Here is a 17907-nt window from a genome sequence, read left to right on the forward strand (position 1 = left end):
CTGGCAGTTATACCATCTTTAGGTATCTATGGTTTGTGTATCTATTCAGGAACTTTCTTAAATGTCTCCATACTATACTCATGGGGAATATGAAATGGTAATCCTGAAGAAAACAGAAAGATAATGTCATTACCAATTTCCAGGGGTCCATCTTGTGTTGCCCTGAAGTAATGGAGTTTTTACAAGGTTGGTATTGATGCTGGTACATAGAGAGACATGGAAAGATATTCCCATATTGGCCAGAGAGGAAATTGCTGAAGGAACGTCCTTGCCAGGTTGTTCCAGACTCTGCTTTCCTAAAGTTCTAAGGACAGAGAGAAACTGGTTGGTATCATCTCTTTGTTCTAGGCATTAGCCCCATGCCTTCAACTAGGGACCCCAGCTGTGAAGCAGCAGGATTTGGAGGAAATGTGTTTGGGCAACTTGAGACCTCAGTGGAAAGCCTTCTACGAGCCACCACACCTGCCTTGGCTAAGTTGCAGGTGCCCCGGGAGCATCTCTCTGAAGTTCTGGAGCAGATCCACAATGGTAGTTATGGAGCCATCTATCGAGCCAAGATGCACACTGGGGACCCTGCGAAATCCAAGAGTGTTGTAATCAAGGCTCTAAGAGGTAAAATGACAAGAGCTAGACTTCCCTTCCCCTTTTTACTTTTCAACTCTGAGCCTCTATCGGTTAATGCTAACAGGCTTTGTAAATATTAAGATGTTAATCAACAGATAGTTATAATCACAATTACATACAGAAGAAGGGAATAGAGAAACTTGAGACAGAAATGTCCTTCTTGGGCTCTCTTCCCTTAGCTCATCCTTGCATATTATTTTTCTCCATAATATTCATCATCTGATGTATTATTGTCTGCTTCCTCTCCCCTACTACTAGAAAGTAATCTTTGTGAAAATATGGACTTTGCCTAGTCTTAATGCCTAGAAGTGTACTTAAGACTTTGGCTGCTAACCGAAAGGTTGGCAGTTCATATTCCTTAGATACTCCTTGGAAACCCTGTGGGGCAGTTCTACTCTGTCCTATAGGGTCACTATGAGTAGGACCTACTCGATGTCCTATTTGGTCACTATCAGTAGGAATCCATTCCACTAGAACAGTGCCTGGCATAAAATAGGTGATATTTGTCTTTAGAACTGAGTTCTCCATATTGGATATTACTTGGACTAGGATTCTGAGGTTATTTATTTTTCTTCACTGTTTAATACATTTCCCTGATACTGTATTTAATTCTTGCTGATTCTCATGATATGCATCAGTAATAGTGGATACATAAAAAAAAGAAAACAAGGATAAGGATAAACAAGGATACTAATTAAAAGGCCTAGACAGTGATATTATTTTAATGTCAACATAACACTTCTCTACTTAGGCAGATAAAGTCTATCCAGTTCTAAGATGTATGATTCTATGGTATCTTTGACAAAGGATCAGTGACACTTGAGATATCACCTTCTTCTAACTGGTGCCCTTTCTATTAACTCTTTTGTCTACACTATTCCCTTGTGGAGCCTTGAGAATTCCCATCTTAGGTTGCTTCTTGCTCCATGTCTCTCATTTATTGGTAGCGCTCTAACTGCTCACCGCCCCTGGCTCTCCTTTCCTCCACAGAACCAGCTAGACTCCAGGAGATACAGGATTTCTTAGGGCGAATCAAATTCTATCAGTACCTGGGGAAGCACAAGAACCTGGTACAGCTGGAAGGCTGCTGCACGGAAAGGCTGCCGCTCTACATGGTGTTGGAATATGTGGCCCAGGGGGACCTGCTCAGCTTTCTCTGGACCTGTCGCCGGGTGAGCGGTAGAGCAGCGGTGTTAGGAGGGAAATGCTTGACTTGGCTGATTAGCTGTTAACATGTCCATTAGCCTGGCAAATGATAAAATTTAGAGACTTTATTAGCATTAACAGAAAGAATGTGAGCAGCAGTGTCCAATATAACTTTTGGGATAATAGAAATGTTCTATATCTGCTCTATCCAATATGGTAGCCACTAGCCACATGTGGCTATTGACCACATGAAATATGGCTAGCTTGGCTGAGAAGCTGGATTTTAAATTTCATTTAATTTTAAATGATCTAAGTTTAAATAGCCATTTGTTGCTAATGGCTACTGTATTGAGCAGCCCAGGTTTGCAGCATGGACTTTTGACTCCCTCTACTAACTGGGTGACTTTGGCTGGACACCTCTCTGAGCTTAAGTTTTCTGAATCTGTGTAAAAATAGAAATAAGAAGTTATTAAAAATAAGAGAAATTATGTATGTAAAAACATAGTAGTGATTAGTATATAATAAGAGCTCATAAAATTGTAGCTACTGTAACACAACAGTGTAACTGTTGCTAATAATGACTGTAATTTCATTGTTGTAGTTATTGTTAGTATGTCTTCCTCTCTGTAACATAATCCCTAGTATACCAGGGCTGATTCAGCATGTAAGTTTTTCTACTTCAAAGTCATATTTATAAAAATTAAAACGTACAGAAATTTTCAGACTCAAATGCAAGTCCTTTTCCTTATAATTTCCCTAGTTCTCTGTACATTCCTCTTTCTGAAGTGCTACCTGTTTTCCTAGTTAGCTTCTCAATTGCTCACTGGCCAGTTTAATATTAATTAAGCCTCCTCAACTTGTGATCATTGTTCTACTGAATATGCATGAAAAAGGGGCCCTGTTAATATTTTCCCTCCAGTGATGTAAATAGGAGAGCATGCAAGTCTCTAGGCATTTTAAACCTTTTCAAGAGGTTATTCATCTGTAACTGTTCCATGTGCCAGACACACTAGCTTCTTTCATTTTATCTTTCAGATAAAATCTGAAAATGACCTTTCAGATCATCTTCATGAGCTCTTCCCTTTACACCAAACTTCTCTCTCTTTTCTTCTTTGCATAGTTAGTGCCTACTTACCCTTCAGAACTCATCAAAAGCTTTCTCCGTTTTTCCTAACCAAATAAGCTCTCCTCCCCCATCATCATATGCTATCTTATTACTCTTATATGCCCCTTCATGACACCATATATTTATGTATAATTATTTGATTCTGATTCACACGTGTCTGCCACACTGTAAGTTCCAGAAGGCAGCAGCCATGTTTATTTTGCTCACTCTCGTACTGCAGCTTCTAAGGTACTGGCATAGGCATTCAATAAAGACATGTTGAGTTAATGTGCTGATCTCTCTCTCTGTCAGACACACAAACACACACACATACACAAGAAAAAATTACTGCTTTATCAAATGGTTAGTCTTATATATACTTGTCTTTCTTACCTACTCTTCTATTCTTCCCTTATTCTGCTATTTGTCCACATTCTTTATAGTTTTTCCAGTCCAATGAATCATTGTGCTTTCCATATCTGACATGGTCTCTCTGAACCTTAGACACCTGTTTTTACATTCTTGTTTTTAAATCTGTGTTTCAGAGTATCTCTGTCTTTATTCGTTTGTTTTTTGAAAATTTCTGTTAAAGTCACTTTGATATGTGTGTGTGTTTTTTTTTTTCCTGTCTCTTTAGGATGTGATGACCATGGATGGTCTTCTCTACGATCTCACAGAAAAACAAGTATATCACATTGGGAAGCAAGTCCTTTTGGCTCTGGTAAAGCTGGGAAAAAAAACAGTAAATAGTGGGGATTTTCTTGAAAGCCATATTTTCCATATTTGTATTCTCAAATGCAGAAGATAGTATAAAGAAAACTAAATAGAAGTTAGCAGGCAGAAACTCAAGCACTGATAAATTGTTTTTAGTCGTTTCTTTATGAAATCATTTAGATAATGTACATGGTTGATAATTCCAAGCAGAAAGTAGTCAATGTGGGGTATTTAGAAGGAACAGTAAGGGTTTTAAAAGTTTTCTGAGTCTTAAGGTCAAAAACCAGTGCCAAGAGCTATATGTCCATTTACTTGATACCCCTACTTTCCCACTATGTTAATACAAATAGATGTAGAGGGGGCAAATAGGGAAGGCGTTTGGGCCAAGATATGGAAGAGAAACTGAATGGATGAAAGGCTTCAGAAATAGAAGGAAGTATACGATTTTATACATGAAAGAAACAAGAAAAACTAGTTCAGAGCATGTTTGGTTGGAGACTTGCAGACTTGCTTCGATACTGAATGTGATAGGAAATACATATCCTTAAAAAAAGAATAACAAGTTCAAGGGAAAGAATGAGAAGGGGCAAAAGTCTGGTTATTCCTTTATTTTAAATTAAAGCAAAGAAGAGAAAACTCAGAGTTTAAGAGGAAAAAGAAAAATACCTTTACCAGAATTATTCATGAAACTCAGATGACTAGTTCTATATAATTATTTAGGTAATTATTTTTTAAAATCAGCATTTTTTCTATAGAAAACCAGGCCTCTGTGAGGCTGCTACTTTAGGTGTGTGCTAGATCTTGCTATCTTGAGGTGTCAAATATACCAAGAATCTAAATGGAATCAGGAAACACTTAGGAAAACAAAAAATAAAGAGGTAGCGAGGTGAACAAACAACAGTCATTTTAGCTGAAGTTCCCATGGGGCAAGGAAGGGAGCAGATCACATAAATGAATATTCTGTATGGTGTCTGGAGGGCCTAGCTGGTGTGTTCCCTTTTTAAAATTAGGGTGTCAGGATACAGCCTACCTTGTATTCTGCACGGTATTGCAGAGATGCCCTAAAGTGATGCACTGATCACATTTATAATCATCAATCAGGGCCCTAGGCTACCCGCTACAAGGTAACAACATACTATGTTTCTTACTTTGTAACAACCTTGGAGTTAGTACATTCTTTAATTCTTTAAAGTTTAATCAACAGAGAAGTAAAATTGCTAGTGACTGTTTCCTCCTTCAACACCAACGATTGGAAAGTATTATCACCTTTACCTTAAAACAAACCAGCCAGAAACTTGTTTAGTAATCATAGACCTCGGTCTGTAACTTTTTAATCATGTATAGTTTTCAACTTCTCCATATGCCTTGAAAAGATTAATGCTGGGGAAAGGACACCAGTAAATCAGTGTCATCCAGGTGCAGTGGTTCAAAAATGCTTTGTTGGCCGCATAAAGAATCATTTTGGGTAATTTAAAAAATATATACATAGATTACCCGATTCCTCTTCCTATATTTTGGTTTAGTAAATCTGGGGTAAAAATCTTACGTTTTTAAAAAGCTGTCAAGTGATTCTGATTTGCAGCCTGATTTGAGAATTACTAGCAGAGATTATAGTGGGTGAATAGTACTTCCTGTGAATTAGAATACCTGGTTCTGGTCACTACCACTTAATAACTGTGTGATCTTGTGCAATCATTCAGATTTCTCTAAAAGATACTTTCCTAATCACCTCATGTAGTTATTTTAGGGACAAAATAAGTTGCTATAAAACTCTGTGTAAGTTCATTATTATGACACTCAGTTTTGCTGTTTATCTATTACTTCATTTTTTGGACTACTGGAAGAAACTTGGGACCTATTCTCTTTTCCAGTGTCTAGGTGGGTCCACTCTAACTGAGAGGAATGTGAAATTACACAAGGGTCAGTGCTTGACAGAGTGGGTGATTATACTTCCAAACCCAATATTAACTCAGTTGGTAATCCTGAACACAATGCAAAAATCTCTGATTCATTTGTGTGAATGATTTGGAACGGATATGCCATTAAGGAGACTTGTTCAGAGTAAAAGTGCCCTCAACTTTTTTCAGGATTTCTAGAACTGGCTTTCCTTGCTTTGGACCCAAGCCATGACCTCAAACAGCTGATCTATCATTGATCTTATCTTGACAGGAATTTCTCCAGGATAAACGACTATTCCATGGGGATGTGGCAGCCAGGAATATTCTGATCCAGTGTGATCTGACTGCCAAGCTCTGTGGACTGGGCCTGGCTTATGAAGTCCATGCCCAAGGGGCCATCTCCTCTACTCAAACCATACCTCTCAAGTGGCTTGCCCCAGAACGGCTTCTCCTGAGACCTGCTGGTATTGGAGGAGATATGTACGATTTGTTCCTGCACTTTGGATTTCATTCCTCATCACCCGGGTGTCCTCCGGTTGATAAACATGATTGGGTTTATTGCCAGTTATACTTACAAATGAAATCTTTACATAGAAGTCAGACATACTCTGAAGCACAGCTATTATGTGACAGAATTTATATTCAGTACTTGGCTACGATTTTTTTTAGTGCCTTTCCGAGCATTCCTTCTGTGTTAGATTAACAGCCTTCCATAGGTGTCTTAGTTTTTAGTGCTGCTGTAACAGAACTACCACAAGTAAGTGACTTTAAAGAACAGAAATTAATTTTTTCACAATTTAAGAGGCTGGAAGTCCAAATTTAGAGCACTGGCTATAGGGGAAGTCTCTCTCTTTGTCGGTTCTGGGGAACATCCCTGTCTCAGCTTCTGTAGCCCCGGCATTCCTTGGTTCTTTGGCCGTCTTCACATGGCATCTGTCTTACCTCTGTTTCTGCTTGCTTGTCTGTGGCTATGCTGCTTCTTACAACTCAGAAGTGATAAGGTTTAGAACCCAGTTTACACTGGTATGACCTAATTAACATAACAAGGAAAATCCTGTTCCCAAACAGAATTACATCCCCAGGTATGTGGGTTAGGATTTCAGCACATTTTTTGTGTGTGGGGGAGGGGGAAAGAGAGGGAGGACACAATTCAATCCATAACAATAGGAAAGAAAAGAAAATATCAGTCATACCAATATGTGAAAATTTAATCCAGTAGAGGTCTTCTTATTTGAAGGAGGTGGATCTACTTAATCAAAGGCCAGTTAAACCAGAAATTATTAAAAGAAAAATAAATATACACACCTTAAATATTTTGTTTTTACTTAGAATACACAGATGTGCATTTAGCAATCTTTTGAAAGAAGGCCAAGGCCTTTTCTATGAGTACAGGTCTGCGAAACAGTTATAGGTTGTATTTCTTGTGTAAATAGCATCCATAATGAATTACTTTTAAATTCTAGTTTGGGATGATTCTAAATAGAGTGAGAAACTTGAAAACAACTGTGAAGCTATTTGACTGCAGACTTGTATTGTTATTTTTCCCAATTTTCTGTAGTTGCCTCACCCATAGTTAATTTGACAGCCCTTTTTTTTAAGCAGTTTTTTTTTTTTTTATTGTATTTTAGGTGACGGTCTACAGAACAAACTAGTTTCTCATTAAACAGTACACATACTATTTTATGGCATTGGTTAACAACCCCATGACATGTCAACACTCTCCCTTCTCAACCTTGGGTTCCCTCTTACTAGCTTTCATGTCCCCTTCTGCCTTCTAGTCCTTACCCCTGGGCTGGTGTGCTCCTTTAGTCTAATTTTGTTTTATGAGCCTGTCCAATCTTTGGCTGAAGGGTGAACCTCAGGAGTGACTTCATTACTGAGCTGAAAGTGTGTCCGGGGGCCACACTGTCAGAGTTTCTCCAGTCTCTGTCAGGCCAGCAAGTCTGGTCTTTCTTTTTGAGTTAGAATTTTGTTCTCATTTTTCTCCAGCTCTGTCCTGGACACTCTATTGTGATCCCTGTCAGAGCAGTTAGTGGTGGTAGCCAAGCACCATCTAGTTGTACTTAACTCAGTCTGGTGGAGGCCATGGTAGATGTGGTCCATTCGTCCTTTGGACTAATCTTTCCCTTGTATCTTTAGTTTTTCTTCATTCTTCCTTGCTCCCAAAGGAATGAGACCACTGGAGTGTCCTAGATGGCCACTCACAGGCTTTTAAGACCCCAGACACACTTCTCTTCGAAGTAGAATGTAGAATATTTTCTTTATAAACTATGTTATTAGCAGGATATTTTTACAGAATATTTTTTAAACATTCAACTTAGTTTTCAGAAAAATTTAGTAGGGTGGAATGGAAAAGCTGAAAAAGATGCAGAGGGGAATTTCTTTACGCTTGAGTGAATGTGTTTTTATGTGTGCACACACACAATTTAGCAAATAATAGTTAACATCTATTCATGTGAAATATGACAGAAAGGAGACGTAGATCCTGTCCTCAGAGAGAGTATACTCTAAGGGAATTGGACAGACATGCTTTCTAATGGGGTAATTACTTTGCTTATTTTATCAAACACCCATCCTCAGCTCTCCGTTGCTTCTTTATGGAGTTCTTGCTGAAGGTTTCTGATAGTTAAATGAGCTCTCTTTAAGAAAAGCAAAAGTTCATTTATTTATTTATTTTTTAAGCAAATTGTTTTGTTTCTTTCACAGCTGGTCCTTTGGGATCCTCCTCTATGAAATGGTGACTTTAGGTAAGGATGATCCTCAAAGTAGTATGTCCAAAACCAAAACCCATTGCCATAGAGATCATTCCCATTCATTTTGACCCCATAGGGCCAACTAAACTGCCCCACAGGGTTTTCTAGGCTGTAAATCTTTTACAGAAGCAGACTGTCACAGCTTTCTCCTATAGAGCAGCTGGTGGGTTCAAACCGCCAACATTTTGGTTGGTAGTCAAGTGCCTAACCACTGTGCCAAGAAGGCTCCAAAGTAGTGTGTACCTGTATGCAAATATGCAGGTACATTTATTTGTTTTTTTTTGGCGTATGCTTTGGGAAGGGCTTTCAGTACAAGCTCTGAAGTTTGAACTGGGCTGACGTCAAATCCGAGCCTGATTCCTGAGATAAGTCTTAAAAAGTGATGATTGCCTTCCTAACCTGTTCGCACCCTCTGTCTCCTCCCTTTTCTTTTTTTCTTTTCTGCATTCTTTCCCCCCAAACTTTGAAGGGATTCTTTTGAATCCAAAAGATAAACCCCGGAGTGATCTTGCACTGATAGGATGTTCAGGCTTGGTACATAAAAGTGTTGTTTTCAGACTAAATAATCCATTTGACTGAGAAACTCCAGTGCCTTCCCACATTTGGGGTGTGGAAGGCAGGCCTTCCTTCTCCCTTTGCCTTATTTTGTTATTTTCCCAAAGGCTCAGAATTCCCCTGACTTATCATTCTTCCCTCCCCTTTGGACATCTTTTTTGGAAATTCTTTAACCCATATCCTTGTTTGATCACCAGGTAGCATCCACATTTTATCTATATTTCCCACGTCTGTATCTTTTGTAGGCAATTCCCCAGGGGGGATGGAGAGTAGTGTTAAGTTATAGTTCATATTCTGAAGGACCCTAAAGTTCTCTTGATACTCTCATTCTTTCCGTACTGGCAGGGGCTCCACCATATCCTGAAGTGCCTCCTACCAGCATCCTACAGTACCTCCAAAGAAGGAACATCATGAAGAGACCCAGTAGCTGCACACACACCATGTAAGTGACTTTTAAAGGCCTGCTCTTCTCTCAGAGCAAGTCCTTTTTACTCCCCCATCAATCATGCCCTTTTAAAGTGGCCCAGGTGACCCAGGCTGCCCTTTCCATGCTCATGCACAGCAATGCAGTAAATACATTTGCTTTCAAATCGTATAAAACCTGTTGCCGTCAAGCCAATTCTGACCCATAGCAACCCTATAGAACAGAGTAGAACTGCCCCATAGGGTTTCCAAGGAGCTCCTGATGGATTTCATCTGCAGACCTTTTCATTAACAGCTGTCGCTCCTAACTGCTATGCCACCAGGGTTTCTGTCAAATCATACGTGTATGTATAAAATACACACACACGTACAATGTTGAGACAACCACTGAAAGTGTATTAGGAATCTAAGTCTAATAAAGCTTAGCTCTTCAGGAAGCTTCTAAAATAGGTACTCCGTGCAGGTACAGTAGTGTTTTATTTATCTAAATATTGGTTTTCCGGCAGCTTCAGTTATAAAGTAGCTGTCATAAAATCCATCGCACTAGAGTTACTCATTCAGAGTGTATTGGCTTTTATTTAATATTTAATTTTTAAAATTACTGACAATCTGTTTTCCCATCCCTCAATATGTTCAAAGCAAACCAGAAGGGACTAAGAAGACTTTAGAAGGCAGGAGAGGGAGAGTACAATATTGTCAGCAGGAAGGGACACTTGGTGAATCAGAAGGGTGAGCCAGAAAACAGAAAAATTAAAAATTACAGGCAGAATGCTATTGCCAGTAAAAGACACACGCACAAAAAGATTGTTCTAGAATTCAAGAAAAGTTTAATCATGTATAAGAAGGCAGGAGAGAATATAATGTATTAATGAACGTTTCTATTAGAATTGTTGGTATTTTGTAAATTGTTTAGCGATGAAGTGGTATATTTTCAGTATTTGGTTTTCCCGATAATAAGTAGTTACTATGTTAAGCAGATGATAACTGGTAGATATCATAACTACATATATATAAACATACACACAAATACGTAAATGGCAATGCTAGCTGAGTATATTAGAATGAAATCGCTGATGAATATTTATTTCAGGCATGTTATTGTTGTGTGCTGTTGAGTCGATTCCGACTTGTAGCAACCCTAAAAGACAGAGTAAACTGTCCTATAGAGTTTCCAAGGCTGTCATCTTGACAGAAGCAGATTGCCATATCTTTCTCTTGTGGAGCTACTGGTGGGTTCAAACTGCTGACCTTTCAGTTAGCAGCTGAGTTCTTAACTATTGCACCACTAGGGTTCTTATTTCAGATTTACCATGTGTAAAAGGCTGTCCTTGATACTGGAGAGAGCCACATAACTGATAAGGCACCTGATGTTGAACCACATAACAGTTCAATGAAGACATACCTGAAACAATATAAAAATGAACATAAAATGTGAAGTAATATAGCAGACTGGTTGAAAGCTCAATTTCCCGTTCTAGAGTCAAAAAGACATGAATTCAGTCCTGGCCCTACTAGTTGCTCTCTGTTTGGTCTTGGACAAATTATTTATCTTTTCTGTACATTGTTTATCTTCAAGTGGGGATGATAATAATCCTAGCACAAAGTATTATGAGACTAAAATGGAATAATGCATTTTAAGTCCCAGTACTGTATCTTACCTATAATAATTTCTTGGTAAATGTTGGCAGTATTATTAAAGTAGCATCATTTACAAAGTCTCATTGGAACAGCATTTATGAATGTGGGAAAGGAATTAGACCAAGATTTGTGTCATGGATTGAATTGGGTCCCCCAAAATGTATGTCAGCTTGGGTAAGCCATGATTCCCAGTATTGCATGCTTGTCCATCATTTTGTGATCTGATGTAATTATCCTATGTGTTGTAAACCCTAACCTCTCTGATGTTAATGGGATCCCTGGCGGTGCAATGGTTAAGAGCTACGGCTGCTGAACCAAAGGTCTCCAGTTCAAATCCATCAGTTGCTCCTTGGAAACCCTGTGAGGTGGTTCTACTCTGTCTTATAGGGTCACTATGAGTTGGAATTGACTCAATAGCAACAGGTTTTATGATGTTAATGAGGCAGGGTTATTGGTGGTTAGGTTAATGAAGCAGGACTCAATCTACAGCATTACATTGTATCTTGAGTCAGTATCTCTTGAGATATAAAAGAAAGAATCGATCAGAGGGGGAGGGACTTCATACTACCATGAAAGAAGAGCCAGGAACAGAGCACGTCCTTTGGATCCAGGGTATCTGCACTGAGAAGCTCCTAGACCAGGAGAAGATTGATGACAAAGAACCTTCCCCAGAACCAACACAGAGAGAAAGCCTTCCCCCGGAGCTGGCACCCTGAATTCAGACTTCTAGCCAACTAGCCTGTGAGAGAGTAAATTTGTTCATTAAAGCCATCCACTTGTGGTAATTCTATTATAGCAGCACTAGATAACTAAGACTGTAAGAAAAGATTTCACAAAGGAATTGAGATTTAAACCAGTTCTACAGGAAATGATGACCATGGAGATGGTAGTCAAGAAATTGGGTGTGGCGTGAGCAGAGGCAGAGTTAGGCATTAGTAACCACATCTAGGGCATAGCAAAACATCGATTTGGCTGAAGTTCAGTGGTTCAGTTAGTCAGGGCCTATGCAGTTTGTGCCCAACTGCTAATCTATAAGTTAGTGGTTTGAGCCCACCCAGCAGTACCACAGAAGAAAGGCCTGGTGATTTGCTTCTATTAAGGTTACAGCCAAGAAAACCCTATGGAGCAGTTCTCCTCTGTAACACATGGGGTCACCTTGAGTCAGAATCAACTCAAGGACAACTAACAACAACAGCAGGGAATCCTGGGTAGTGCAAACAGTTAACACACTTGCCTGTTAATCAAAAAGTTCGAGTCCATGCAGAGGTGCCTTGGAGGAAAGGCCTGGTGATCTACTTTTGAAAAAATCAGCCATTTAAAACCCTGTAGAGCACAGTTCTACTCTGATACGCATAGGGTCACCATGAGTTAGAACTGACTCAACAGTAACTCTTTTGTTTTTCTTTTTTTCTTTAATGAGGTAGAGAAGCTATGGGCCAGGATGTGGACATCATATTGTAAGCAGTAGGAAATCACAGTAGTTTTTGAGCAGGCGTGGGACATGATGAAAAGTGTTTGCAACCAGACTGCATTATAAATTCTCTATAGACTGGACTGAAGAAAAGATAGATTAATTATGTTAAGTACTTTTATCTTGATTAAGATGATTTTCTGGAGAAGTTAGATTTTAAGCTAAATTATAAAGAAAGGGAAATGACCTAGATTCGTGGAAGGAAGCATCTGATTACATTGTCTGAAATTGGTATGACTTACATTATTCCATGACTTCTTATTTTCTTGGCTGTGTTGTAGCTTTTACTAATAGGAAGGTTATAGTACTGATCTGGAGTTCTGTAATTTAATAATGGCTAAAGAAAAGAACATTTAACTTCTGAAAGAGTGATTGACTGTAGAGTGGAAGTCATACTGGTCCTAGTTAGAAAAATCTTGAGTCATTCCTGTTAGAAGGCCTGGTTGATATGACAAGGAGCTCTGGTGGTGCAGTGGTTAAAGTGCTCGCCTGCTAACTGAGAGGCTGGTGGTTTGAACCTGCCAGCCTCTCCTTGGGAGAAAGGTGTGGTAATCTGCCTCCATAAGGATTACAGCCTGAAACCCTATGGGAAAGTTCTACTCTGTCACATAGGATTGTGATGAGTCGACTCGACGGCAATGGGTTTTGGGGTTTGGGTGTTAATAAAGTTAAGAGACTTGATATTAAGAAAATGAAAATTAGAATTATTAGTATATGAGAGACAGAGCAAAGAGAAGTAGATGAAACAATTGGACTTGCAGGCTTTTTTGTTAAGGTTTATTGGGAGAGGAGACGTGTTGCTCATACATTTGCCTTGCCAAGGAAGTCAGTTTCTCTGGTTTCCCTTTCAGGTATAACCTTATGAAGTCCTGCTGGCGCTGGAGTGAAGACAGCCGCCCCTCACCTAGAGATCTACGCTTGCGCCTAGAAGCTGCTGCTCGAACTGCAAATGACAAGGCTGTGTTGCAAGTACCAGAGTTAGTGGTGCCTGAACTGTACGCAGATGTGGCCGGCATCAGCGTGGACAGCCTCCACTACAACTACACCATCCTTTGAGGACCCTCCAGGCAAGAAACATTTACGTGTGATCATATCCTCTCGGAACCAATTCCTCCAAGAACTGATAATGGACTTTCTAGGGGAGCGTGAAGGGAGAGATGGGACAAGGTCTTCCCCTACAAATTCCTCTAGAAACCTGAAATGATGTTGGCTCAGGCTCAACACACCATATCCTTGAAGCTGAGAAATATTTTTAATCTCATTTCTGCTGTCCCAATTCTCAAGACTCCATTAAAGACCCAAAATAGAAGTGGTGATAGAGGAGGTTTTGGAAATCTGCAATGTTGTTGGGGCATGACACAAATAAGCTGGTTTTCTCCCACCCCAGACTAGTGTCCTCCTGAAACATGCTTTTATCTAGACTATTATGAAGTCTAGAGCAATTAGAATCAAATGACACAATTGGAAGTCAATAAGGAGTTGAAGAGAAAGGAAATTAAAAGTTCTATCTGCTTGGGAGTATAGGTATGGACCAAGTCCATCCTTCAAAGAGACAATGAAGGAAGGACATAAAATTCTCCACTCCTGGTCTCATCACATAGGATGGGAGGAGAACAATGGAGGAAAACTTTTGAGCTTCCCCTTGAGCACAGGTGAAAGTAATCCCTTTCTTTCTGAGAAAGGTGAACTGTTGGTACTGCTTCTAACTGGAAGCTGGAGGAGTTGATTTATGAATAAGAACATTGGATATATATTGCTCATCAGGCTAGCTTCTTAGTCCCTGTAAGACTAAGGAGATTGAGCCTAGAAAGTCAAAGTTTAATCAGTAATGCAAATGCTTTGTGTGTGTTTGTTTAATAAACAGCAAACATGGAAACCAAGCAAGAAAGCTTTATCTCGAAAGGTTTTTCATAAGGGCTAGAGAAGGATGTAGTCTGAGAAAGAAGGGTTGTATCTTCTAATTTTGAGTCATCCATTTAATGTGTTATGAAACTTATTTCATTAAACTAATATTTATTGAGTGACTATAGACTTTTCTGGCATACAGCTGCCTTAATCTCTACAATAGAGATGATAAAAGTAAATTAATAGAAGTTAATGCCACTGGAAGAATTCCAGAGACACTCTCCACTGTCAGAAAAGAGACTCTGCATGTGTAAAATGGATATATTACTTACCTCACAGGGTTGTTGTGAGGATAGAGAGTATTTATACAGCATCTGGCACATACGTGCTCAATAAATATAATTTTTCTTTCTTTGTCCCTTCCTGTTCCCGAACTTTTCATATATTTTTCATTTAAAATCTATTGGGTCTGAAAACCTCAGTCTGTCAGCTACATTGCAAGGCAGGACATTCCTGAAGATAATGGGATGGTACAAGTACCACATGAACAAAATGATGATGTCATCCTTTTTATGTGAGCTTCTGGATGGTGATAGTAGTCTTCTACTCCTTCAAAGTATTGAAAATATTGTAGTGATGGCAATTCGGTTGATCGTGGTGATCTGTGCTTCTAAAGAATACTCTGCGTAGCCTGGGAGTGACATCTAAGATGGCTATAGGAAAGATGCCTGGCAGTGGAAAATTCTGTAGAAGTTGGAATCCTGCTGGAGTCATGACGAGTCAGCTAACTGAATAATGACACTTGCAGCTGTGGGGGTACCACAAGGACTTAATGTCACAACGATTTAAAAGGTGGCAAGTGGCAGAAGGAAAAAGGAGGGAGAGTGGCATAGCACACGATAAAGTCCTGCGGAATCTCGTTGTTGGCTCTCAGCAGTTCATTTAAATCAAATTCACAGAGCATTTATTTATTCAAATATTCTTTTAAAAATGTATTAGTAGGGCCCACTGTACCAGACACTGTGATGGGTGTTGGATACAAGAAACAGAGCAGTTTTGATTATAGTTTAGAAGGTTAGAGATACATTATATATTTACTTGTATGGGTATTTGTTAATTAGCAGTTGTGGTAAGTGCTCTGAAAAAAGGGATAAATGAAGGGAGTATGAGATGGGGACCTTCCTGAAGAAGTGGCATGTAAAATGAAACCTTAGGGATGAGTAAGGAAGCCAGATAAAGAAAGGAGAACCGGGAGAAAAACTGTATGTGTTAAAAACCTTTGGGCAAGAAAAAGCACAGTTGTTTGAGGAACTGCAAAGACGTAAGTGTGAGTTCATGGGCAGGCGGCACAAGATACAATGGGGCACTGCTCTTTCATACTGTCCGTTCATATTTATTTTGGTAATAGGGAAAGAAGCAGACACCTATTATTTTAAAGTTTTATCCCTAGTTTTATAGGTCTGGGAAACTGGATACAGCAATTGCTTACTCTAAGAAAATGGTCTTTTCCTTAGGTGGCCAGGCTTTTTCCAAAAGGAAGATTTTATTTCTGGAATTCTAATTCTGGCGTCTTTGACCAGGCAGCCAAATTAGGTATTTCTTTTATTGCTTTGATAACCCCCTCAACTAAAAACAACAAAAATATTTTATTGATAAGAAATTTCCAACATCACCTGGATACAGTGTCACACTGGGAACTTGACAATATCATTTAACTTGGAATCATTTGAACCAGTAGTTTTCAATCAGGCTCAGGCAGAGTACTAGTGATTTTCATGCTGGATTTGGGTATTTTGTTAAAACTGAATTATAATGTTTTTTTTTATCATTTAAAAGAAAAAGTAAGTTAATGGGTAGAATTTTCTCAATTGTAACCTTGCCGTAATAATTTTTCTTACATTGTTGCTTTATCATAACTCATTTTAACAAATAAACAAGTAGCAAAGATAATGGTAAATTGGGAAGATAGCCTATTATGCTTAATTTAACAGGCCGTTTTTGTTTTGGACATAAGAGTTAGTGGTTATGTATGCGTTAGAAACATATAATATTGTCATATACTGGGAAAAAATTCTTAATTTGAAAAATGGAATTAAATATATTATCCTGTCATGAAAAAGGACCTAGAAATAGCTCCAAGTACTCACCATGTATGAACTTACCTGAAAAACAATGGTGTGGAAATTTTGGAAGTTCTCTTATTAAAAAATTAATACCACTGAGTGGTTAAAAAAATATTCTGGTTAAAATTCCACAAGGAAGTCTATTGTAGAAAAGAGAAGAGAAAGGTAAGTGATGGAAAAAGACTGAAATAGACCATGCCATTCTGGCATTACAAATAAAATAAAAAGAAACCACCTTAAAATACTGCTTTAGACCATAAAATATTCTTGGCTTATTCCTCTGGTTCTTTAACTGAAGGAGACAATTTTTGTACTTGCTTACAAGCAAGTGCAAAATAAAAACTATTAAAAAATTACAGATAAAGTAAACAAATGAAAATGAAAGGCTATCACTTCTAGTGTTTATTGTAGGAAAGTTAGAAGATGTCTGAAGATTGGAAGTAGGAATGATTTAGCGGTTGAGCGCTTTAACCACTCACTGTGCCACCAGGGCTTCCTCTTGATAATTTTAAATAGAGGCAAAAAAAGGTGTGAAGACAAAGGGGATATGAAAGAGAGGTCAAAGGAAGAGAGAATTTTAGCTGTAGGAAAAATCAGTAGAACATTTTAAATATTAAATTAACTGGTATAAGAACCATCTCTGCCCGTAGCCTCCTGACTTGATTAATCACGATGAAGCTGAAAGCAATAAACTTTTAAAAACTTTCCTGGGGCATCATTATTTTGTCAATGAGTTTTGTGTATTTGCTTGAATCATTGAGCCTCAATTTCAAGTGAAGCTGACAATAAAATGTTTACTTTTTACCTATGTCAGAGGGTACTTTGAAGCTGAGTACACATAGGTTGTATTAGCAAACGAGGTAATGGTAGTCCAAAGAAAAGACTTCATTTGGCTTCATGAAAGCAGCCCAAACATTTATTTACGTAAATAAACTGTGGTGATATTAGTAATTGTGCCCTAATTTGAAGCCTATGGCAACTGAGATTAACATTCACAAAATATTTTTACTACTTCCAGCCCAAGTAAGAATGTATGAAAAGGGTCTTCTATAACTGGATTGTCCAGCATAGTAGCAACTAGCCATGTTTGGCTATGTAAATATTAACTTAAATTAATAAAATTTAATAATATGTAAAAATAAAAATTCAGCTCCTCAGTCCCTAACCACATTTCAGTGCTTTGTAGCCATATGGAAAATTTCCACATCACTGCTGTATGACATCCTAGAAGATCCCAAAACACAAATACTTTACCATTTTGCAATTCTTATCATGATTCAAGTGACAAGTCTTTTGGCATTAAAATATAAAGAGTTAATTTTAGACCATAAAATATTCTTGGCTTTCTCCTCAGGTCCTTTGACTGAATGAGACAATTTTTGTTCTGTAAGCAAGTACAAAATAAAAATTAGTCAAAAATTACAGATAAAATAAACCAATGAAAATGAAAGGCTATTATTTCTAGTATTTATCATAGGAAAGTAGAAGATGATTCTGAAGATTGGAAGTAGGAATGATTTCATTTTTCACCAAAAAACAAACCAAATGGATCACAGTCTGTATTTTCAGAGATACTAAGGAATATTTTGAGGGTATTGATGGTGCAGTGATA

General features: G+C 38.4%; 1 protein-coding gene across 2 annotated transcripts in view; it reads left to right on the top strand.

Moving 5' to 3' along the window:
• The window catches only part of STYK1 (serine/threonine/tyrosine kinase 1), an 80695-nt gene extending 63331 nt beyond the window's left edge, over positions 1-17364 (top strand). For both annotated transcript variants that reach the window (XM_064284565.1, XM_003405327.3), the window contains 7 exons: positions 349-612; positions 1615-1796; positions 3513-3596; positions 5759-5967; positions 8194-8234; positions 9141-9237; positions 13179-17364. In XM_064284565.1, coding sequence (XP_064140635.1) covers positions 349-612; positions 1615-1796; positions 3513-3596; positions 5759-5967; positions 8194-8234; positions 9141-9237; positions 13179-13383 — 1082 coding nt within the window. In that variant the 3' untranslated portion in view covers positions 13384-17364. The remainder of the gene's footprint in view (positions 1-348; positions 613-1614; positions 1797-3512; positions 3597-5758; positions 5968-8193; positions 8235-9140; positions 9238-13178) is intronic.
• Positions 17365-17907: the final 543 nt, after the last annotated feature.

This window comes from Loxodonta africana, chromosome 4 (assembly GCF_030014295.1).
Source record: "Loxodonta africana isolate mLoxAfr1 chromosome 4, mLoxAfr1.hap2, whole genome shotgun sequence".
In the NCBI taxonomy this organism is placed as follows: domain Eukaryota; kingdom Metazoa; phylum Chordata; class Mammalia; order Proboscidea; family Elephantidae; genus Loxodonta; species Loxodonta africana.